At 38.4% G+C, this 25,908-nt stretch overlaps 1 protein-coding gene across 1 annotated transcript in view; it reads left to right on the top strand.

The window, feature by feature from the left end:
- The window catches only part of CA10 (carbonic anhydrase 10), a 204,932-nt gene that overhangs the window by 72,003 nt on the left and 107,021 nt on the right, over nt 1-25,908 (top strand). The window contains exon 3 of the mRNA XM_009636001.2: nt 9,828-9,970. Coding sequence (XP_009634296.1) covers nt 9,828-9,970 — 143 coding nt within the window. The remainder of the gene's footprint in view (nt 1-9,827; nt 9,971-25,908) is intronic.

Genomic DNA, 25,908 nt, shown 5'->3' with positions numbered 1-25,908 from the left:
CCCCAGGCAGGGCCAGAGCCCTGTGGAATGGGGTCAGAGAAATCCGATTACTCCAGAAAATACCAGAGCACAGAACATCAGTGTTTCTGTCTTGAACTGTCATTACAGATATGAACTGCAGCACTCAGTGGTGAACCCTGTGCTTGCTCCTCGCTTGTCTTTGCAAGTCAGCAGAGCCAGGACATTTCTGCATTACTTGCTGTCATTAGCTGTAAGAGTCTTGTGGGAACCCGAAGTAGTACATAGCTACAAGTAATTCTCAAGAGGCTGCTGTCACACACACAAATATTTGAGAATGGAACTGGTTAACCCTTACGGGATGATCCTTACACATAACCCTTATGCCTTGGTACCTGCCTTCTCCAAACCAAATCCCTTAATGCCCCATAGTTTCAGATGCTCATTATATTCATCCTAATAAAGCAAGTGCTAACAGATGCAGACATATACTGAATTTGGCAAGAAATAGTTAAATTCCAACTTACGACCTGAGAGTTATGTTTGCTTTAGTAAAAGTATGCTGTGAAGCACTGGGATATCCAGAAAGAGCACTTTTGATAGAATAAATATGCTGTCTTTTGTAATTTTTTATGTTCCTTCTTTCATTTATATTTTTCAGCAAAAAGATCGATAGTATCCCAAAGACATTAAAATAAAGCTGAGTCTACAGAACAGAGCACTCAAGTTATCTGCTGGATAAGCAGTCTTTCCCCTTTCCTTAAAACAATAAGTTCCAAATTACTTTTCTCTGAACAACTTCCCTGTGTTCCAATCTCATTTATGTGAAGCTTTCTTCACTTTTCTTCTGGATCTTCTTTAAAACCGTAGATCTCACTCGCCCTGCCTCAGAACAATCATTCATTTTAGTAGTAACAGCCAAAGTCCCCAGTTTTACAGCATGAAGCACATCACAAACAGAAAAACGAAAGATGAAGAAACATGAAGAGGAAGGGTTACTTTCAGAGATCATACAATAGCTCAAAACCTGGGTTTCCAGCATTTCAGTGCAAAGCCCTGTTTAAAGGGCAGAATGACCATTGCGGCTTTTTTGCATTTAATCTTTTTCCCTTTCAGTCTGCATTTAAATCCAGGCCAAATTCTCCCTCTTTTCCACCCCCCAAATTACAACAAGCGTCAGGCAGACTTACTCAGTTGTGATTGCCAACTTGTTCTTTGCCTGCTTCAAGGGGAATCTGTTGAACCCTGCCAGTGATTGATGACTGAGGGACTGACCAGGCTTGATTAGAAACTGCCAGCTGACTGGCAAGTAATTGATGCAGCTAGTTACTCATGCAAGCATCCCAGGCACTGGCAGACATACTAAGGGAGCCCAACGTGTGACTGAATGGCAGACACAGGCACTGATCCAGTCCGCATGTATGCTCAGTGTCTTGGGTTGAGAAAAGAGGGAGAGGGTGTTGCCCTTTTCCATCTTCAGCTTTTACCAAGGCGGCTTTCCTTTACCCCAGACTGACATCCTAATGAGCCATCTGTGCCAACTCCACTAAACATCCCAGTTTCTTTTTAACCTTTAAACCAAACTGTCCTTTAATCTATTTTCACTTCCATTTCTTGACATAGTTATGCTAAACCTTTCAGCAGCGGGAACTTCACACAGAAAGACAGCTTTCCCAAGACTGCGTGCACAAGAGAGAGAAGTACATTTTATTTCCAGAACAGTAGTAGCAATGGCCCTAGAAGATTGTTACTGAAATTGCTTAGTTTTGGACCTGGATATACCCCTGCCTATAGGTATACCCCTTCCTACTCCTGACTTATTAATAATGCAAAAAGAAGAGATAATATGAAATGCATCTGTAAGTACCTTTAAAGCAGCTGACCCATATTTTGAGGAAACATTAAAGTAGAATTTGATTGTATAGTTTTAGCATATGTGTTAACTCACCACAGTGTGGCAGAGAAATCTAATTACCTACCATTGTATAACTGCTCTTTAACCTAAGATTAACATAATTTATAAAAGTGAATTAGTCTGGTTTAATCGGTGTAATGAAAGAAGTGGTAGTGTTTTCTGCACTGGTATCTCAACTGTGTAGATGAAAATACGCAAAAGCTTTGCAAGGTTAGAGGTCACTAATTGTGATTGCCAAATACTTTTTTCCAGGTAATGCTCTTAATTGAAGAAAATGTTTAATTAGGCAGAAATAAGCAGCTATAATTTAAAAGGTAAATTGAAGAGATTATTGCAGGATGTCTCTATTAAAGGCATAGCAGAAAATTAACACTTGTTGAAAGAATGTCCCTTTCCAGAATCTTTACTCCTCATTTCCCCCTTCAGTTTTCTGTTCTTTGTCATGTAGCCAGTGCAGCTGTTTAACTTTTCCTGTCATTGAGAATCCTTCATACAGAGGGAAGGTGACATTTGAATAGACCAGTAAGAAATTAGCAGTATATAATATGATGCTGTGAGAGTTCTTCACAATTTTCATTTTTTGACATGTTTCAAGATTTATTGATGAAAAACTTTAATATTTTTTACCATCTTTTGACTAATGGCAATGCTGTCTTACTCTCGAGGATATATTTCAGCTATCAACTTTTTGCTTCTTAAAAAGAAATCAGAATACTTTCAGTTCTCAAATTTGAAACCATTGTGATACTGTCTAATATTACTGCGGTCTGGAGATTTCTGTGACCAATTACTTACGTGAATGCCATTCTATACTCTGTCATTTCTTTGGTGTCCCTGATTTATCTCTCAAAGCCTTTATGACTTTACCTTTGGCTTTTATGTAGAAGCAGAGTAGGTCATGTGGTTATCCAGAGGCATTAGTATGGTAATTTTCTTCAAGTTGAGTAGGTGGAAATAATTAATGGACTGCTTTATTGATGTACATAGATAGCTGATTCTCTCTGTGGTTTCAATTCCCAGCTTCAATAAAGTAGCTTGAGATTTTATCTGAGGGACCAGTAATTACACAGGGCAAGAATAATTGCTGCACAAATACAATCTGATTGTGTTTTATGCTATTGCCAGGGCTGATGTTAAAGCTTAAATATATAAACAAGAATCTGCTGCATGAATAACTTGACTCCGTTTATTTAAACTGATGAACTCTAGAGTAACTTAAATTCAGGAAATCTGTACTCTTGAAAATTGAGCAAACTTCAAAGAGGAAGTTATAGCGCAGTACAACATAGAAATAACTTTACTGTCTTGACTAAACTCCATCTCCTGTTATTGACAGTGGCCAGTAGCAGATACCTTGGGAAAAATAAGCACCTATAAAACTAAGCACCATAAAAATTGGATCACACTTGTTACTTTTTATCTCTCACACTGATGCAGATTTTATGTGAGGATTTTGGCAATTCAAGTCGCTGTGGTATTCATTCTGGAGTACTGACCGACCCTAATGAATTTGTTCATTTCATCAATTTATACTAGAAGTCATTTTTCTGATGCTTTATTTTGAGACAGTTTCTTGGATTCATTCCCCAGAAAGAAGCTCCTGTCTGGGAACCTCCCTAGGCACCTTTGTAAGCAATAAGGAAAAGAACTGATACGGCTTTGCTGCTACGTTTTCTTTCATGTGCTCCTTTTACGGTTTGATCATCAGCTGGCCCTACAGACTCAGACAGGATCCTTGCCTCTCATACGCTTGAAAAAAGTTATTAGTGACTTTTATGCCTTTAGCAAATTGTTCTTTAGTGTCTTCTTTTGGCTTGTCTTATTTTAGTATATCTAGCTTGACAGAGTTTATCATCTTTTCATTTTTTCTTTCTTGGACACCATTTTTTGAAGGATGCTCTCTTATTTCTAGCCACCTCCTTTATTTTTCTGTTGAAGCTTGCTGGCTTCTTGGCCCTATTTAAACAAAGGCTCAGAATAAACAGGTACCACCTTAAAATTTAGCTTATATTCTGGCAAATCCCAGTGTCCATTTTACCATTTAGGTGTTCTTTTTTAAAAAGCTTCCTAACTTTTACACAGTTCCTCATTGGGATACGCAAAAGTGGACTGCATAAGGGTTTTCATAATATAAAGATGCCAAATGCAACATAGTGTGACATCTATTATACCAAATGTCGCTTCTCTACTTACTTGATAAACCAGAGTTCCTGTGTTACTCAGACCTGAATCGGAGGTTGTTTCCTCAGTGAAATGTTTGCACAGCTAACACTATTTTAAGGTCCTACTTATTCCAGATGCCCAGCGCGGGAAGCATGATCATCAGATCAGCGAGACACACAAGGAAGACAGGAGATTGGTGGCAGGACAGGACAATCTCCACTTATATCTAGTTCCAAGCATGGCAGCTTTTATTAAACTCGCTTTTCTCCCAGATATCTTATTCTCTATTTGATTTGCTGCTATACTATCTCATTTACCTACATGAGGCAACAGAAGGAACATAGTAGAAAGTCCACTGTTTTTTTCCCTGAACTTGGAAGCCATACCAAGAAATATGGGCATATTTCCTGGATGTTATGAAACTTTGAAATTAAGGAAATCATTTGCCTACCATGCATGAAACCTGCCCACCCTTTGCTTTTGTTCCTAGAGCAGTAGTAAGTCATGCGTGTTGCCAAGGTTAAGCACTTTTAACAAAAGTTAGCTTAAACATAAGCTGTGAATTGAGGATAAGAGAACCTAGGAAGGTAATGCAAATGTGTGAACAGGAGGGTGGAGTAGGGGGAGGGGGAAACTTCGGATTCTTTGAAAACTTTGAACAACTAAGAATGGCTCCTGCCAGTGATTCATCATGGCACAGAATAGAGATCAGAGCCTTAAATCAGGAGAAAAGCAGGAAGAGAATCAGGATTTTGATCTTAAATAAATTCTTATGTTTCATGGCTTAGAAACAAAGATTATGATTTGGTGTAGAAACCTTGCAGAGCCACACTCTGCAATTGCAGGCACATTTCCAAGTACATGCAAGTAACTTTAAGAACTCCCTAGATTGTGAAGTTGAGAAATGACAGGGTAACACTTCACCAGGTAGGGCATGGCCTTTTAGTCTTTCACCGTCATTTCAGAATGGAGAACACAGCCAGGACTAGAATGTAGCAGACAGACACAGCCCAAGGCAGCTTTGCTACCAGATGAACGCCCAGGAGCACTCTGTCCCCAGAGCCAGACATGCTGGGAAGCATGGAGTCATCTCCCCCCACCCCAAGTGATGCATCTGTTCTCTTCTGAGCTAGAGGAAACCATTGCAGACAGTGCATCACAAGGATCACTTCAGAAAGTGCCTCAGAGCAATTCTAGCTACAGGCTTCATGGCATTGCTAAGAGCAAGATGCAGAAAGAGAGCATGAGGTAGAACTCTGAGAAACTTCTTTATCAATAAGCCATTGACAGCCAGGCAAGTGATTTGGAGACACTGCTTAACTATCCACAACCCCTTCGCGACCCAGATTTTGAATCCAGCATCATTTTTTTTTCCTAAAATCAAGTAATATTTAAGACGTAATACACAGCATGCACCTCTGATCCTATACTGGGAAAACAACTGCCTCCTTCCACAATGTGGATGCAGGCTGTTACATGTCCATCACCACACACTGTAGACAGTACCATTATGTTTATTTGCAAGTTGTACCTACAGAAGGGCATCCTTATCAGACACTGTTCACTCATTACTTTTCTCTGGAGAGGGGAGGCTTGCATTCATTTAGGCAAATCCTTGGTACTCATCTCTAGGAGAATAGCATTCAATCCTTACTTTATTGTTCTATCTGCTATTATTTCACTGTTGTTATGCATAGGTTTGGTAAAAGCCATCAGAATCCCTCATTCTATTGTGTCATGCTGATACTAGAGGATCTTCATATATCTCAATATAAATTGTTCCCAATAAATTGAAAAAAGAGCAGCTGCAATAAGATAGAGACTAAGGATGTCGAAGATTTTTGCGTAGGTATAAAATATAAGCAATCCCCCTCACCTTCTCCCCATATAACACACACACGAGTCTGTTGTCCATAGTGTGCCAGCATACAGAGGAAATAAACTTTGAATTTATCCAATTTTCTTTCTGTTATGAGAAGGCTGAAGACATGACATTGGTCAAGCAAAACCATATCACATATGTCTATGTAACACGTTTGCAACACATCAGCTCTCAGCATAAATTTAGGGGGATTTATAGACATGATCAGTATACAGAAACTTTTGGTAGAAGAACCAGTAGCTAGAGAACCTGGTTAAATGAGATTGTAAGCTAGTGTGTGGGCTGCCTGAAAACTGGCTTGTAAGAGTACCTCCTGTACAGCACAAGAGCCGGGCTGCTGTCAAAAATGCTTTAGAGGTCCACACAAAAAGCAGCAGCGTATTCCCACTAATACATGGCTAGATTTTTATGGAAATACAACATAACTGTGGGGAAGGAGATACTGTTTCATTAATGACATAACCCCTAGTCTGTTAGCTAAGCTGCAATAATAAAATAATGAATATTTTGATGTGCTTTCCTAGAGTCATACACTAATTTCTTTAGACTAAACAGTTAATTCACTACTTGTGTTTAATTAAAGCCTTGGTTTCCTACGTGAAGCCTCCTTGGATTTTTCCATTACATTCCTGAATACCTTTCTATTACTTCGAGCATCTAAGCAGCAGCACTAATTACTTTAATTAAATATAATCAGACATTAATATTGCATAATATCCCTATCCACTAGTTAACTTAAGCGTGCAGTTAGGTCAGTCATCCTTAATTGACCTTCAGTTGAAGCACATGCAAAGTCATTCTGATCACTGGAGTAAGTTTACGATTGCTGAACTTTCTTTTTGTCTAACCATACATAACAGAGCTAGCAACAAGCACATACTGGAGAAGTTCTTAAGCATGAGCTTCCTGGGCATTTAGAAAGAAATCAAAGATTGCAACATGGACTTACATGTCTGGGTGACAAGTCTAACCTTTGCAGTGCAACATCACTATATTGGAGCTCCGCCTTCTTGACTTTCAGGTGATGTGCTGGTGTGACAGGCGTTGCACAGAATGCAGGCTTTCCCTGTCAAAATCAGAAAAAAAACATTACAAAACATCCCCTCGTAGCAGTTATTTTCCAGTGCAGCTTTTCTGGGACAATCCCATTTACATCATAAATTCTTTAAGTAATACGAGCTTGAAGATGATAATGGACTGCCCTGTTTGGCTCACAAACCATTTTATTCTACTTACCATGTCTATTTTGTTTATTTTTAAAAAGCCTGCTAAAGAATTGGTTTTATCAATACCAAGAGTATTCCTGCCTACAAGATTTTTTTTTTAACAATACTATAAGCCATTCAAGCAAGATTTCCCTTTTAATATTTTCCCTCTTGAACCTACAGCTCTACAGTTTCATCATTAATTTATTTTTTTAAATAACAACATAGGGGGATTTATCAAGGGAAATCAGGCTATGTCAATTAACCTAAACTTTTATTTTAGGCCTCTGCATAAAGAAGTGTTTTCTCTCTGACAAAAACTGAAGATCCTGTGGTATTTCTCTTAAGAAAAAGCACAAATAATTAAGTGTGCTCTGTTTTATTTTTAATGGCACTACATTTATTCATTTTTAAAGCATTAGCATACTCAGGGAACTTCTGTAGTCTTGTAAGTCTCCAGTAGAAGTGGGAATTGACTGGTGGGGTAAACAGAGGAGCCAAAGAAATTTTTAAGACCATGCTGCCTGTTCATTTTTCTGACCACACAAAGCTCCTCTTATAATAAAGGCCTTCTGTCTGACCTTTTGGGGGCAGTTGCACACGGGGTTTATTATTCAAATAAAAGATTACCGACATCATTTGATGGGGGCATCCACAATTCTAGCCATTTCTTTGCTCCCAGAGCCATAGAGCATTACACTATCATCCCTCCTTATAGATTTCATGCAGTACATACCAAGAGTGGTTACCCATTTGGGGCTTTGCATGGAAGCTGATTTGATTGTCTATGTCAGGTGTTAAGAAAAGGTATTTCACCAGTGAATTTAAGGTATTAGTAGCACATCTTCACTTCAAAACTTTATACGGGAAACTTTAAGCTTTACTAGCTGTAACATGCCAATTATGGCTGGATCCCTTCAGGGCTGTTAGAGCTCACCTGCACGAGCAGCACCTGTAGATGCATGGCAGGCTAGCCCAAAGAAGCAGCTTCAGCTGAAAATTGAGTTTTCAGATATTTTGTAATAAACATAACATCTGTGGCCAATGGCTTATGAACTGCTGGAATAGGCAGATACTCAACAACTGCAGAATACTTTCCATCACTTCTCTGTAGACACTCATGCTGAAGTTTTGCTGTGCAAGCAATAGCCTAAGGAGAACCCTAAAGTTTACCTACTCTTGTAGAAAAGTTACATGAAGCTATATATTAACCCAGCCAAGGTTTTACACCTAAGTACACTCAAACTTCGAAGGCAGAAAGAACTGGGTTGTTCTATAAAACGCAAAAGTAAAACACTCACCAAGATCAGCCATTTTCCTGAGGCTACACTACTCAGAAGATATTTTCCACCCGTCTCCCCTCCAAGGAATATCTTCCCAGTGGGTTAAGTCTACTACAAATGGCTGTTCTACATGGCTCCCACTAGAGTAGCCAAAAACTGCAAGCAGAAGCAAGCATTCACAGCAAAATCCTGCAGACAACCAGCTATGGCAACCAAAAAGCTTTTTATAAGCAGCTGATGGGTTGTTTTCAGCTCCACCCTCTGGGCAAAACACCTGTGCTCCTGCCCCGAGAACGCAGCCTCTTTCCCCCAGCCTAGGTTTGCAGACTTTGTCATGCAGTTTGTAGATTAGAAGAATGCTTTGAGGCTCAAAGGTCACGAAAATTTTAACAAAATGTAAAAAGAAAAAATAAAGCCAAAAAAGGCATCAATATTCATGCCTGTGAAATTTCCACCTGCTACAGAAAACTACAGAATAATTCTGATAAAGGCAAAGTTGCCTGATACACTTTAGACAGGGACAAAGTGTGCAGACGCAAATTTAGATGTGTCCTTTGTGTATCTTATTAGTTGCTCTTCACTCGTTTGGTCAGAAATTTTTGCAGCATCCAAAGAGAAGTTCAGGTTAATCTTGTCTATAAATTGCAGATTAGATGCAATATGAACCTTCAGCCTGCAGTCACCTGCTGAGCAGCAGTGTATCGTTACATCACATTTTTCTTCTTTTTCCAATTAGGGGCACAGAATCTTTGAAAGTAACTCAGCTTGTCAAAAATCGGGCGTTCCTCCATGTTCCAAGCCATTGCACATACAGGAAGGAACTATCCTTCTTCACTGTCAGAGTGTGTCTTTTCCAACAAGATTTTTTTTTAGATCAAAACTTTGTCTAAAGAAAGGTTTGGGTGAATGGAGCAGAAATTAGCAGAACCTGCCTAGAGAGCAGGCCTGATCTCTGTGATCACAATGTGTGAGCTTCTCTTATAATAATGCTGGGTTTTTTTAATAGGAACACTTTAAAAAAGTTGAGTAGAATGGAACAGTTTCAGTCCAAGGCCACATTGTATGTATGCAAAATCAGCATAAGGACTAATGAGTCACATTCCCGTTGCTCAAGAGATACTCTATAATACTAACAGCAAAGGAGCTCCTTGTAATCGAGTCTGGGATTGTATCTAGGCACCTTCAAAAGAGGGGAAAAAACCCCAAACCTTCTTTCCCAATACAAAACTATATGAAACAATATGTTTTGGTCTCTGTGTATGAAGTTTTAAATTTCAAAGGCTACATGAATTTGCGTTTTCAGTTTCAGTGTATGTATGTAGACAATCTGACAAGTTTAATGATCTGGCGATCTGCCCTGCATGTATTTCTCTAGTCTTTCCAGACTTTTCTTAAACTTGCACTTTTTTTATATTTTGCAGTTCCCTCCTTTTGGGGTTTGGTGAACTCAGCTTGGAATCTTTGCTCTGTTGGGAAAAGACAGTCACCTGTCAATATTGAAACCAGCCATATGATTTTTGATCCCTTCTTAACTCCACTTCGCATAAACACAGGGGGAAGAAAGGTATGTGTTCTATCGTGTTCTGGTATAAAAATGAGAAGTTGGTAGACTTACAAATATTTGCTATATTTTAGATTTCTAAAGCATTTACACTTTTATCTCTGTCAGCTCTGAGGCAGAATAACAACAACATAGTGCTTTGCAAATCACACGTTTCATCACTGCTGGAGAGAGAAGCAACCATACATCTTTAGGTGTCGTCTAGCACGTATTTCTATTTTCATATTAACTGTTACTTGAAACTCTGCTGTCTGGAAGAACAGTATCTCACTTGGAAACTCCACCTTTATAATTAAATTTGGGGTTCATCCTGAGTGGCATTTTAAAGGTGCTATTCTAAAAGTGTTGTTTAAGATGCCCAGGACCTTCTTTTATTCATCTAGATAAGGGTAGGAAGGGATGAATGAGCTGCTTTATGTTACGAAAGAAAAGGAACTACGCGATACATATCTCAGCATGGGACAGGCAGACAGATGTGTTCAAAAAGTGATCTAGTTTCTGTGCTATCCACAGTATATTGGCACTCATAAGATTTTTGTTTATCGGACATCTCACGTATATTAATTAGAAAACAACATGGCAACATTTATTTTAATAGATTATGAGTAAATCTCCAGGAATATTGGATCAGATGGAAATGATAAGCTAGCAAAGACTGTCATACAAAATCAGCATGATGATTTCTTGTTGAGAAGTGACTGCCACAGCTGAGTGGTTTATTAATGTCTGTTTCTGACCAAACCTGATCTTGTTTACCCAGATTTGGAAAGTATATCTTAATAAACTGAGGTACAAAACCAGAGTCATTCTGGGTTAGATCATGTGTATACCTGTGGCTCGGCCACCTAGACTTCTAGGCTGGTCCATGTAGATTAAGGTGGAGGCAGGAAACAATCTTGACAAAATGGTGTTCTGCAAGTGGGTGGAGATTGTTGTCTGAGGTATGTGTACATACAGAAATACTGCTGATAGATGCTAATCAGTGATCATATCCTCCCTTCTTTATAATGTATCTAAGTTATGTTAGGACCTAAAATTTGCACAAGGTTTTTATCGTCGTAAAAACCTTAAGTTCAGTAAAAGTTTCTACAAGTTTTTGCAACTCAGATGTTGAAGCGTTGTGCTGATGCATGTATATAAGTCAAAATAATTCACAAGAAATAATTTATGACTGTGAATTTGAAAAACATTCAAGCATGTGCATTTGTGCTTGCTAACCCAGTGCTCAGAAGCAGAATTGAAACTGTTATATGTCAGTGAAAAAATGAAGAAGATTAACAAATCTAAACAGTGAAAGCAGATTTGGATCCCAAGCATGTTTCACTTTAAATAATCTCATGCTCATGTCGATAGCATAGTTAGGGACATTTTACATACATGGTTCTTAAAATTATTTTCTGCTAATTTGTTCTTTCAATTTATGTTTAATAAAATAAATATACTTAGTAAAAATTAGAAGTACAAATAAATGTTAGAGTATAGGGCCAAAAAAAATTTTTGAGACCTACTTCCTTCCTAAATTGCCATTCAAAGCATTTCAGAAAACAAACTGATCCTAATGATTATGCCTAACAATTTTTCTTTTGGTAAAGAATGTATTCACAGTATGGAAGTTTGAGGACAATCCTCCAATGACTAAGTTATCAATTCTGTTTATTCAACTGGAGGGTTGATATTTTTTTAATTCTCAAATTATTTTATAAATAAAACATCTTGAACCTGTTGCATTCTTCAAAATAGCCATTAGTTCAAAACGGGTTTGTGTTGCTTAGCTTATGTGGGGCTGCTTAAAAGGGTATTTTAAAGATTTTGTTGCTTATTCCATGCAGGCCGTTCTCTCTCCCTCAATCTGTAATACAGAACAATGCAGATGAAAAGGCATTGTGACTTACAATATCAGAACAAGCAGAGCCTCTAACAAAAGGTTATTCCAAAATGATTTATCTTCTCCTGTTGTCTTGACAAATGAGATTTCTGCTGGAAACAGCACGAGATGTTAGGAATTTGCTCAGTACTTCCCATTGAGGTTCTGGTGGTAGATGTGAACGTACATCAGAATCGATGTAAGCTTGATCACAGAACTGATAAAACAGGGCTATCGTTACTTAGTGATGGACAGCAATGCTCCCAAATTTCAGAGTGATCTGTACATTTTGCTATTTAAACAGAAATGTGTTGAGGTTTTTCATTTTGATAAGAAAAAGAATTTTATTGATTCTGCTATTTATGTAAAGGCTGACATGTTTCAGATTATTTATACATTACAGTATGAGATAATATGAAAGTCAAGAACAGAATATTTAATATCTTTAGCAGTTCTGAGAACTCAACTGGTTTTTTGTACCAGCTCAGGATGAAGGAAATTTCTGATTATTAATAAAATAGTGGAGGTACCGATGGCCTGGGAGGTGCTCTAGCAGTAATGAGGTTTTCTTACCACACTCACAAATATTATCCTGCTGCTGTCAAACCGTGCTGGCCTTCTGTCATGTTACAACAGGATTTGTTCTAGTTGTGCTTAGTCTGTTTTAAAGAGGTTTCTAAAATGACTGAATCAAAATTCTCCTTTGAGAAAAAGATTGCAATTTTAATGCCTTAAAAAAAAAAAAACACCTTTGCTCATGGTTAAGGCTTCAGTGAGGGTTGATTTGGCAGATAGTTTATTTGTGTTCACTTTTTTGGTAATGTTTTTTATATGTTAAAAATGGAAGTGTGTTTCATATGGGCTGAAGCACTTTAGTTTTCAGGGCAATGAACCAATTTATATAGCAGCCAGGGAATTTCTTCGAGAACACTTAACTGTGATTATGCTGTACACGAAAGGATTTCATGGAACTGATCCTAAGAAAAATGATGAATAAATAAAAAAGGGATTTGATACGGTTTCAAATCAAAGTTATAATAAGCTAGCTTACATGCATAGTGAACAAGAGAGACAGCTGGTTACACACAGAGAGAAAATTATACACCTCTTGTAAAGGGAGCTGGGAGGAGAGTCAAGCCTTAACAGAGAGCTAGATGGAAGGAAACATTCACTACAGTCAGTCTTGGAACAGTAACTTCAAATTTTTAACAAAATTTTTTGCTATTAAAGTAGAAATCAGTTTTATTTGAGTTTTAATTTTGAAAATAACATTTCTACTTTGTGTGCTTCACTTCTCAAATTAACTTAAGAAGAAACAGAAGAGGTTCATCCACAGGAACAGAATCCAAGACCAGTCTAGAGAAATTCAGATAACACATACCTGGGTGATACAGTCACTGACTTAATACCTTCTCTTAACTCTTCCATTCCTTACCACTCCTTTCTCTTGGGCCTTTCTTTTTGGGAGTGGGGAGCATTGCTTAATTTCTGTAAACCTGTTGCCTGTTTAGTTCTCAGTTGCCACATCAGCAGACCAAAACTGTTCCAAACCATTCCACTACAGAATTTATGACTAAGGATTCCACCTTAAGTACACACCTTTCTAGGCAATATCACTAGAGAGTTTATTTTTATTTCCATATTAGTAATGGAAGGCATTTTAGTAAACTAGATTGAGACTTTCCTACACTTACTTAGACCACTTGGGAATAAAAATTTAATTTTCTTGTTCTTAAAGAAAAGGAATGTTCTGAAAGGAGAGTATGAAGGACAACATCACTGTCTTTCTACCCTGCAGCCTACAAGGGGAGAAAAGTACAGTCTGTGGCCTGTTACATGGCAGGTGACTTAATAGTTACTTCTGACCTGAGGCTGAGAAGAAACTTCTTCCCATTCCATTCAGGAGCAAAAGGGATGGCAATGCAATTTGCCAAATATTTATACCTCTTTGATCCAATTTTTCACAATAAAGTTCCACTGAGCAGCAATATGTTGCTTTATGTGCTAGCCAATGATTGCAGCACAGTATCAGATCATGAGATTTACAATTCAAGCAGTGTCAGATATTATTCTGAATTGTGTTTTGTTATTTTTTATGTTTGTGCTTCTCTGTTTCCCGAGAAAGTGGCTTTTCAGGTCCTGAAGGCTGAATATTATTGATACACGTAATTGGATTTCAAGATCCAGAATCTCAGCACAAGGTATTTAATGAGTTTACATGCAGATAAATTTCCCCAAAGAAATGCTGCTTTTGAGGAAACTCCCCAAGTTTCAGTTCTCTCTCAGGCCCCGCTTTGTCTCTTGATTATCCATTTTAGTGAATTTAACATGCACCCGTTTCAGATAAACAGTCCTTTTTAATAAACAATACAAAATCTTATTAATATGTAAATCACAGTCCGCCACTCTGTCACAAAGAAAAACACCATTTTTCTTTCTCTGCTTTTTTCCTTTGGATTCATATAAGCACCAAGGCAATCAGCAACAGGACGACAGAGTAACTTTACTGATGAGCCAGTGTAGTCTAGCAACATTTAGGCAGCACGCACTATGGGTTTCAGTCTCCAAAGCAGGGGTTTCCAGACTGTCACAGGTGAGAGTAGTGGATGGACAAACCACCTCACTTCCCACTGAGCCTCTGCTGGGATTTCTTTCTCCGTTCACCAGGGCTGGCAGTCTCTCTTCTCCAAGAGCTCTGCCTTTGATCCCCCAAAATTTGTCCCCTGACTTACCTGTAGCCCATCTGCCTTTGATCTCCTCATTCTCTGTGGACTTCATTTTAAGAGCCCTATTTCCAAGATTCTCTAAGACTGAACTACAGTTCTTGGTGAGGCTTTCTTTTTCTCCCAAAAACATGATGAGTAACAGCATTTGCTTTAGACACTAAGTGAATCCCTGCCAATTAATTAAATTTTGTCATGTAAGTGATGCCATGTGTTACTAATCATATTTTAGGTCATGCTCAAGGACTTAGATTGTTTAGGTTTAAAGCTGGTAAAGTTCTGTTTAAAATCACTTTATTTTTAAGACAACAAAGGCCATTGTACCTGATGTTGACCTCTGGGGAAATAAAGAAATCGATGTCTGCTGGCCAAGGACTGTTATATACATTCTCTAGCTCAGTGTGCGTAAATGAAAGTTGCTCAGTAAGATCCACAAGGCTGCCTTCTCATATGGGACATTAATGAATGCAATCACGTATTATTTAAATTAATATCTTTATAAATAATTGGTTCCTTCTATGCATCCCAAGATAATGGCGATATTTAGCAGTTTCTAAACTAAAATAGGATAGGAGAAAAGAGATTTATGAATTGAAATCAGTTAAATGGTTTCTCTGCCAGCTAGTTCTGATTCCATTCTGTTCAATCAATTCAGAGTATTACTAGCATTTTTCTCAAGAGTGCAATATATGACAACTGCCAAGCTTTGCTTTGGTGATTACTAAAAGGACAGATACTGGTGTGAACCATATTTCAGCACTGCAGGAAAATAAAAAATGAATTGTTAGAAATGGTCCAGGAGGAATGGATAGCAATAAGACATCAATGTCATCTGTAAACTGATTTGTGGTGAATTTTTAGAGGGCTTAATAATATGATGTTTTGATTTAGAGTGGCTTTAGAAAGTCAAAAGTCTGATGCAAACATCAAAAACTTTAATGAATAAAAAGTGAAATATAGTATTGCTGCTTAAATAATTGTTTAACATTTCTAATACTTCTACAGTATTGCACGTTCTCAGATGTGCTAGTAAGTGAACATAAAATGAAACCACCGGGTTGAAGTAACGTGTTTATTCATCCTCGTCATTAACTTTAGAACAGGAAAAAATGCTAAGTATTATTTCAGAGGCACTCACAAACTTTGCTGTTAGTAGACCATACATAGGGAAAAACATATACTAAGGGTCTAGATCTGTTTCTATACTGGGACTTCTGTTTCCTTATCACTTCAGTGATCCTTTCTTGAGATTGAATCAATTTGGAATATGCGGGCACTCGGGTGTGCATCTTAGTGTGCTCTAAATTTCTGGTTGTCTGTGATAGTGGAGCACCACTGAAATCATAGAGGAGTCCTGAATGGGCACAAGAATGCATTTCTGCAGCTTCTTCATAGCATCAAGGGGTTTTTGCTCCAGCATAACTACTCTGCTTGACATTTAATCTTGTCTAGTGTCATAAAACAAGCTCACTTGTCTGCCATGGGAAGCTTCCTAGGAAATCCTAGATTTGGCAAGAAGTGATTCAGCAGGCTTACTCCACAACCTATACTGTGCCCTGGTTTAGAGCTCAGGATATGCTCTTGGAGCATCCATATACTAAGGCATGTATCATATCCATATACTAAAGCAGTACCCTGCTTTATTGCCCAGGATATTCTGGCAGCAGTACCTTTCAAATTACATGTTAAACCATATCGCAGCTGCAGTTGTGTAGTAATTAAAAGCAGCCCATGGTATCCTTGCAAAGGTGGGTGTGCTAACCCTGGAAAAGCATTCAATGGGATGTTATCTGAAACATCAAGGGGACCTGCTGTTATGGACATTGGGCAGCAGATCCATTAGAAGGCTAAAGAGTCTGTGAGATTATTGAAGCTGGGCTAACTGATTCTATCCAAAGGTCTTGTCCATTGCTTTGATTTTGCCCTCCTCAGTTGTTTATTTTAATAAGTTGCTTTCCTGATTTCAGTTCCTAATGATGTAGCTTCAACAAAAGATTGCAGCAGCAGCTGACCTCCAACTACTGAATAGTTTGATATATTCAAAGAAATTTTCAAAAGTGCTGACTTCGTTCTTAATGCCCTTTTTCTATCTTATAATATACATCATGCTTTGTTTTGATAGTATCTCATTTGGATTTATTTCATCTTGAATTTAGGTCTGTTTACAAACCTAGATATGTATTTCAAGCCTTGCAGAAGTAAAAGTAACATATGTCTTGTCTTTGTACTTAATTCTGTACGTGGATCTATAACCACTGGTAGGAAAAGGCTGAAGACTTTTTTTTTTCTCACGCTGATCCTGCTGCCATAGTAAAGGTGTGCAAGTCTCCTAACACCATATGCTTTAAATGGGATAGAATTTTGTATTTTAGCATTGTTAAAACACATTTCCTGGTCTCAGAAGGATGATTCATTCTTTGCTATTTTTGTTACAAACATAAAATAATAAACGTATGACATATTGAAACATAGTAAAATATGATAATATTTTCTTGAAAGTGGATATTTTTGGCACAATATCAAAGACATGTTTTTTACTGAGAGCCTTCTGTAATGGATGGGGATGTTCTGTGCCATTTTGTACACAGAGGTTGAATCATATTATCAAAGTCAAGATATCTGGGGAAGATGCTAGCATATAAAGGTTATTGTTCAGCTGCCACCAGTTCATCTGAGGCAAAACACTTGCCATGCCAAGCAGAACTAACGAGAATCCACAAACCTCTCCCCCTGGTAAATCCCAGCCTCAACATTTTACAATTTCGTCCTCCCAGTTCAATGCCAAAAGGCTGCAATTTGTAAAGCAGTTTTTATGATCACTGGTTGTATATATTGGAGACTTCTTTTCTTCTTCTTCTCAGAAAGCAAATGTTAGCTACCTGTTATGTTCAGTTACCAGTCCTTTAGGAAGGTGACATACTCAGAACCGTAAATAGTGACATAGCTGTTGTAGCTAACATTACTGTGTTGAAAACCAGCATTACAACAGTTTCTTAAACATTATTTTACACAGCATCCAAGACAGATTTTCTTTTTTCTCTTTGTAATCAATATAAGCCCAGCTTGAAATTATTTTGAACAGTTCAAAATAATTCTTCTTCAGTTCTTTTTATGTCAGAATTAGTTTTTTCTCCTATGTGAGTTCAAACATTTGAGTTTTGCAGCTTCCTAGCTGGACGGTGAGTATATTGCATAATAAATAGTGCTTCTAACAGTATGCTGTCTGTGGGTTTGTTCTTCACCAACTGAAGTTGGTGGCAAGACTGGCTGATCAGCCTTTATATCCTGCATTCATCAAGTATGTATTTATATCCAACCTATTTTTCCTGAAGATGATTTACAAATTGCTCCGGAATTCTATAACAGAATGTAGATTAGGAAACCAGTTTATAAGTGGAGAGAGGCGACTTTATAATGTAGGTTAGGTGTCTGCTGCCCATCTAGGCAGGAGATACATTTTGGCTGGAGATCTGTTTGTGGGAGTAAGGTACTAAGCCACCTTTCCAAATAGTTTTGCAGACAGCGGGCATAGTGATTGCCTGTGGCCTGCTGGTGGCAGCTGTGAAGTGGGAGCTGTAAGAGACCCAGTTCTTGACAAACTGGAAATGGACGCAGCCATTGAGGAACCTGGGGAAAAGGTTCTCTTCCTTTTTTTACACTCACTTTCATCCAAAATGGTTAAAGCTATAGACTGGAGACTGGTTTGTCATTGGGTTGCAGCAACTCCAAAGAAAACAATTAGGAAATAAACTGAGATCCACGTTGACTTACCATCAGTTCATTCATGTAAAAGTTAAGAAAGTTAAGGTTAAGTAAATCTGCTTTGTGGCTGGAGCATTAAACACAAAATAATTGCAAGTCTGATGCTTGTGAAACTTTCTTTTGGTTTTGTGTCTCCAGCAGGACAGATAACAGTTCTCTTTGTCACATGTCCCTGTATTGTTTTACACTGAATGTAATCAAGAAATCACCATATATTTGGCAGGGATTTCTGCCTGTCTTGCAGCTGGAGTAGGTACTTTATAATAGACACATGTCAATTCTGATGTAAGGTAGAAAAGACGGGGATAAATAACCCTGCTGTCAGGGTGAAATACAAATTGCTGTGGCAGTCAGATGTGCCAGTCAGAATTCTGAGTAGCAGTTTGGTGTTACTGAGAAGTGCAAGTTCATTGTTTTTCCTCCTGCTACTGTTAATCACTGATTGTTGAAGATTGCAGCAGGCACGGTTTGCTCATAGACAGAAGAATTAAACTATGTATTTTAGGATTAGATGCTAGAAAGGAGCTTAAGGGAAAAAACTGAAGTAGTAGTCAATGAACTGTATCTAATAATCAAAAGCAAATCTGTGGATCAGCAGTTCCTCATCAAACTGGGATCTGGATGGTAAAGCAGGGGAGGTATTTAAGCTGCGTGTCACTCAACAGGCTGAAGAAAATCATCAGTAGGTGATTCTGGAGCAGAGGAGGAAAATGTACATAAATTGGGGGTAAGAAACTGTTCTTACTGTAAGGGACAGTGTATATTACAGGGGGTTGCAGGCCTTGCAAGAAAATTGGAAAGAGAAAAATAATCCTTTTGCATGTACCCTTTTCTTATTTGGGATATGTTGTTCCTGTACAGAAAATGACAGAAAATCATAGCTCCTAGTAGTATTGCTTAGATGTCTGGTAGCCCTCTGTGTTCGAATCTGTAACTATTGTTTGTTTTATGTAACTTTCAGCAGAAAGCAATTATAACTCAATAGTTTTACCTCCAGCTTCTTTATCAAGTTATTGCTTGTGTACCTGAACGAGAAGCAGTCCCAAACTATCGATGTAGGTCTGACAGTGGAAATCTTAGCTTTTAAACTGAAAAAAGAGAAGGAAGTTAAACTTGACTACCAAAAATCATTGGGCAGGATGGTTTAACTAGCAAATGTGATGATGATGATGATGATTAAAATAAAGAAACATTTCCTTTTGTAAACTTGCATAGAAGAATAGAAAAAAAAAATGTAGAATCTTGATACATAAGTAGAAAATGCCAAATACAGAACAGTCCCATTTTCATGAGTCCCATTTTCATCCTTCTCTAGGATCCAGTTCATCTTTCCTGTCTCAATTTAGCACATTTGTCTTATAGGAAAAATAAGTGTGTTTGTATGTATGCCATGGTGTGTATGTGTATGAGACTTTTTGCTTACCTCCTTTTTCTAAAGCTGTATCCTATCATTCATCATTTCAGCAGTCAAATAAAGGCGAACAAACATATAAGGTTTCCTCTGCAGTCTGTTTTCCAGAATTTTTCAGAATCCGAAAACTCACTGTAAGACATTTGATTAAAGCATCAGTCTGAAGAAATAGCATCATCTGTAAAGAAAGTCAATAAACTGTTGGGTTTTTGAATTTATGTTTTGTCTCCATTGCATCAGCTCCAGCTCTGAACAATGCTGTTAATAGGTAAAGCAATGGCTTCAGTAAAGTTATCTTGAACTTCAAGCTGTGTAACTTGCATCACAGCTTAAAACCATCTGAAGGATTTTCATGTGGGTGCTGATACACCCCGAGGGGTTTGTTTCACAAAGGCAGTTGGAGCATCTGAAGTAACTATTAAAAGATAATTCTGTTTTTTCAAGAAAGATGACTCTTCATTTCAGCGTTATGAATTCACAAGGTCTGACGATCTCAAACCCACTTTTGGAATCAAGGTGAAAATGTACATCATATAAATATAAGTAGTGCAAATCTCTAACCTGTGATACTGCTCAGAAAAAAAGAGGTACTGCATACTGCACTCTTACATATTTTCACAACCCAGTGCCACCCGTCTCAGGGAAGCTCTTCAGCAGAAGAGGATCTTGCATAGAATCACTAACTTATACAGCATGTTGCCACATAGATTCATTTGTGGTATGTATCGGGGATGAGGAGGAAGGGGAAGGAGAAGAGCCAGCAAGGGTTAATAAGGACAAATTGTGTTTCTTTACTGTCTTTGCATGTGTAGTAAAAAAGAATGGGTATACTCTTTAGTCCCACATCCTTTCTTCTGTGCCCCAGCCAGCAGCTGGAGGCAGCATATCAACATCATAATTTGTTACTGATAGTATTAAATCCCTATACTCGCATTCTGCAGTCCTCCCTTCCCTGCCACACAAACAGGGCAAAGAAATATATTGCAGCTACTATTTTAAATCACAGCATCTTCCAGTGCTGTGCCAAAGGCCCCACAGCTGTGCTGAGGTGGCACTTAAAATCACCTTTGAAGATACCTTACCTTAACTAAGTATTTAGCTTTAACTGTTTCATCTAGTCCTATTTCATCTAAGACTATTTAAGACCTCCACCCAAAACAGTGTTCAAATGTACTGCGCAAAGAAACCTTCGGCTCAAAAAAAAAGTATTAAAATGTGAATAATTTTTAATCACACAAATGTACTTTTGAGATCATCACAGCCCTTCCAAATAAATGTATTTTTATAGAATCATAGAATCGTCTAAGTTGGAAAAGACCTTTAAGATCATCAAGTCCTTTATGTTTAGTTTTGTAAAGCATTCATTTATGTGGTGGGCATTAACAGCTACTTTTGTGTGGCTTAAGCTTTTGATGCAAATACACATTCATGATCTTTTCTTTCAATGTGTTACTAAAAATGACAGGTTTTTGCCATGGTTTCGATAGCCTTAAGATGGATTGGGCTGTAACTCCCTGTTTGACCCATACAGGTCTATTTACTGGGTATTGCTCAATTAGAAGCACAGAAACACAGTTAAACAACTCTCCTGGTTTGATGCTGCCCAGGGACAGATTTGAACGCTGGAGAGGAATCTCTGCACCCAGAACCTCACTACCAAGATGGATTTGGCATGGACGCAAGGCAGTGATATTGGAGAGATTCTTGGATTCGTTAGCCACCCGACAGTAAATCCATGCCTCTAAATCTCAACTTTAGGCTTAAAACTTTGGCACTTTATCTTGTCTATTTGAAGTCTTCTCAATGCAAGTAAGCCACTGTCTCATCACCAGATGGATGTTGTACCCAGGCTTTTTATAGTGCTTACACCATGCTCCTTTATATATATATATATTTTTTTACAGAAGGATATTGTTTGGAAGCACAGGCATGTATGCAAACATCTATGACCAAATTTCAGATGGAATGGTCCTCTATTGTCATGCGAAGTTTTGTGCCACCTACTTACCCATTTGTCATCACCCAAATGTCCTCAGTCCTTGAGGTAGATACGTATTGATTGTAAATTATCTTTGTATCTTTGACCTTTTGGAAGGCCTCTTTGTGACAAATCTTCTGTTAACACAAAGTGTTCCGTAAACAGAAGAAATAACACAGCCTGGTTTCCTACAGAATCTCATTTTAGCTTCTTTATAGCCTCTGTCCCCCCTTATCACTTCTCCACTACTCCACAGATGCCCTCCATTAGAAGGCAGAGGCAGAAAATGCTGTGGCTATTTCCAAGTTCCTTTGTGCCAGCTAGCCTGCAAATGCACCTGCTGATTGCTCAGTTGACTGCTGCTAACAACAGTCTATAATACCTGAGTTTTACCAGCCTGTTCCTCAGTACAAAATTGGTTTGGTCCTTTCTTCTTCCCAATTTTCACAAAACACTGAGATACCTTCTTTGTCAAAGTTGGCTGAAACTGGCCAGCAGAGACTGGAATTAGTGCAAGTAGGAAACAGCTCAACAACCAGTTTGTTCCTATTAAAATGAATTATTTGCAGTATCTTTTGTCGTAGGCATCTTATTGCAAGCAGTGCATGTCTGTGAAGGCAGGAGCTATAAAAGCTAAGGACTTATGTAACGAACAGGGAATTTCACGGGTACATGTATATTAAAGGAAGAAATTGCGTATCCTGTAGATTGCCTCTGTTAACATCACCATTTTGTACATCGGTGTTTGGCTGCTATTTTCTCCAGCAGAAGTGCATCATTTTCAATATTTTTCAGGGAGTACAGCACTGAGAACATCATAAGCAAAATAAAGTTAATAAACTAGTAAGAATGTAATATTCACAGAATCACAGAATGTTTGGGGTTGGAAGGGACCCCTAGAGGTCATCTAGTCCAACCCCCCTGCAGTGAGCAGGGACACCGCTAACTAGATCAAGACTTGCTTGGATAAAAATCTTAATGATGTACCCAAGGAGTGTCTCACCCAAGGAGTTTTCATTCTTTTAGAAAAACGGTGTTTAGAAGATCCAGCAGCATTTGAACATAAATGGCATGCTGTTTTCTTACTGTTGTGATAAATTCAAGTTAGGGAGCGAAGCATCGCAAAGCCTTCTGAGAACCATTGCAAAGTGCAATGCAAGGATACGTGTAAAGACTACTATACTTACACTGAGCAAGGTCACAGCTAAAACCCTTTTACAGCTGCATGGTAAGTCACACAGGCCAAAGGTGCACTACAAGAGAACCTGCTCAAAAGTACCAAAGCTAGCTCAGGGAAGAACAAGCAGAGGTATCAGCTTAATTTACGAAAACAGGGTATCTGAGTTGGGACTGCACAGCTGGTCTGGAGCTCAAACAGCCTTGGTGGGCATCTCTGCATTCATCTCCATGGTTTGGGGGACACTTCTGCCTAAAAAGCTCAGGATATTTGAATGGATTGATATTTTTCCAAATGTCATGTTCTTTAAATGCTGTTTGAAGTTGAAGGTTTACTCAGTTCCCCTTAGAATATCACTGCAAATATCACCAAGATGTTTATATGTGTCCAACTGCTTTATCACCTCTTGTTCCTACTCTCCCAAAACAGTGCAAGGGAATAGGAGAAACAGTTTAACAGGAAGAAGTCTTAGACCAGTTTCATGATGAATACTCACCTCTGGAAGCGAAGGCATAATATCCTCAGGAAAGGACCAATCCTTCATTCTCGATGACTATCATGGCATATGTGTTGCTGCCTGGACTGCTAACAGTTACCCCTTGTCCCCTACAAACTAAGCAAAAAATATAAAGTCAGAAACACAGTTGTGAATATATTCTTCACCACAAACTCCAAAATATGTTTGTTCATTGAAGGCACTGCTAATGAAAACCTCTACAAGGCGCTAGATAAGAACCCAGAAATGATCACGAGTCAGGGAGTATTTCACTTGCATCTCCATCATTCTTTGGGTAAAAACCTGTTTCATTTCCAGATCTCTGATAATGCTGTTAGTAATGAGGTATTCTCAGTTCAGTCTCTTTCCTCAGCTAGTTCTGGGCTCTCTGATTATCTCATTGAAAGGATTAAGTATTTTTTTGGCCAGTGGATTTTTCTCGTGTCCTCACTTCCACTTAGACTTGTCTTTTCCCGAAAGCCCTTTAGCTGTAAAACCACATATCCATTTCAGCATCTAAAATCCTTCGTCTAGTAATGTTTGTCCTTTTTTAGGGCACCATTGTGCCCTGCATAACTAATTACATGAGCAAAGGGATGCGCAGTGAACTATATACTGAAGAGATTCCTAAAAAGAGGAACTACTGGGAGGAGCAAAATGCATGCCAGCACTTTACTTTTCTTCCTGCCTCTGCCAGATACCATCTGTTATTTTGGAAGGTTTGGGACTACCATTTTCCTGTGAGCAGCATAGAGGTGATTACTGGAGAGAGTGAGCTGTGCTTTTGAGCTATAAGCTGGTGCTGCGTGGTGTGGAAGTATGCAGCAGCCCTTAACAGAACACTCCACGCATAAATTAGGAACAGTATTACAGCATCTGGTGTATGTAATGGGAGAATAAAACAGCTGTGCTAGATGAAATATTGACTATGCCAAATTATTACAACAAACTTTATAAATATTACTGTAAGTCTGACTGCAATCATTTTTTAATAGCATGAGAAGACAAAAAGAGAGAGGAGTTCTGCACATCAAATGTTATGAAAAAGAATGACACTACTGTAGGGAGCACGAGGACCAGCACCCAATTAGAGCAGACAGAAATTGACTGCAAACAAGAATGAAACTGGAACAGCAATTCCAGAATGAGGATAGTTCTCATCTCAAGATCTGCCATGGTAGTGAGAGTCCACAAAGCATTAAAGAGATATATTTTGCAATTTTTTGCAAAACGAAAGTTACATTTCATTAGCTTTTTATGGTATTTTGAGCCCAATCAATAAGCTTTACTACCTGCATCCTCTGTTGGCTCATTGAAGCTAACTGGGCTATCAGCTTTCTGTCTTGATGCACTATAGATGGGCAATCACACTTTATTTAATGACTAAAATGGACACCTTTGGTGATACCGGATTCTTCAATGAGATATGTAATTGTTCCCAGCTTATACAGCTTTTGTTGAATTATTATTGAAAACGTAATTTCATGCTTGGTTAAGTGGTAAATTTAATTCATTCGCTAGCAAGATATGGTAACGAAAATGACATTCCCAATATTATCTCTAAGGAAGGAGAGGAAGTTCTTATAGCTAGCCAACAAGTATAAATTATGTACGCACTTGTTGGCTAGCTTTTCAACATTCACTGCTGATGGATTTAAAAGTGCAGGAAAACTCTTTTCCATCTAAGTCAGGTCAGTTGTGACCGAAAGTTGTCACTTAGTTGTAATATGTAAGTTGAATCTTGTGGGTACTTTACAATCCCAGTTAGTTTTGGTAAAATGGAATTGCCACTGGTCCTGCTTTTTGGTCTGGGCTTCAGGATGCAGATGAGTCATTGACTGGGCAAAAGACTTGTGGCTGCTTGTGGGTTTTCATTAACCACAGCTGAAAATTTAGCATCTTCCTTCTTGTAGTTGTGTGTGCATCTATGCAATGCTTCCACAAATGCATGCAAAAGGCACAGGAAAAAGGTAAGAACTATCTTCTGTTAAAGTGAAGTCAGTGAGACACGTCTGAACATGGACTGTGTGCAAGGTACATCCTCTTTTTCCTTTTCAACACAAATGCCATGAGAAGGACTTAGCTGGATGAAGCCATGGATTGCTTTATGCAGGACTGACATCATGTCGCTTGGAGCGGGATACTGGGTGAGAAACCTCTGGAAAGCTCTGTCAACCAACATTGCTTTGAGCCTGTCTCTTGAACAGATTCTGGCTGCTCTAATCCTAACTTCTCTCCAGAAACATTAACTAGTATTCCTCTGCTTTAACACAGGTATAGCCTGAGGAAATGGCTGCTTTTCTTGGTGAGGAAAACCTGGCTTTTAGGTGCCTGCAGTTGAATGAAATTAATTTTCCCCCTTACTTCTTGAATATAAAGCAGTTCAGACTGTCTTTGACACCTCAGAGTAAATGCATTGTAAATTAAAGGTAGCTAGACAAATTTTCAGTGACTTTGAAGAGGTGAATGGGTAAAGCATTCACCAGAGATATATTTTTTTTCATAATAGATTGGAGTTTATGGCAATCCT

This window comes from Egretta garzetta, unplaced genomic scaffold, assembly GCF_000687185.1.
Source record: "Egretta garzetta isolate BGI_Z169 unplaced genomic scaffold, ASM68718v1 scaffold213, whole genome shotgun sequence".
Lineage (NCBI taxonomy): Eukaryota > Metazoa > Chordata > Aves > Pelecaniformes > Ardeidae > Egretta > Egretta garzetta.
This window is presented reverse-complemented; position numbering and strand designations above follow the sequence as displayed.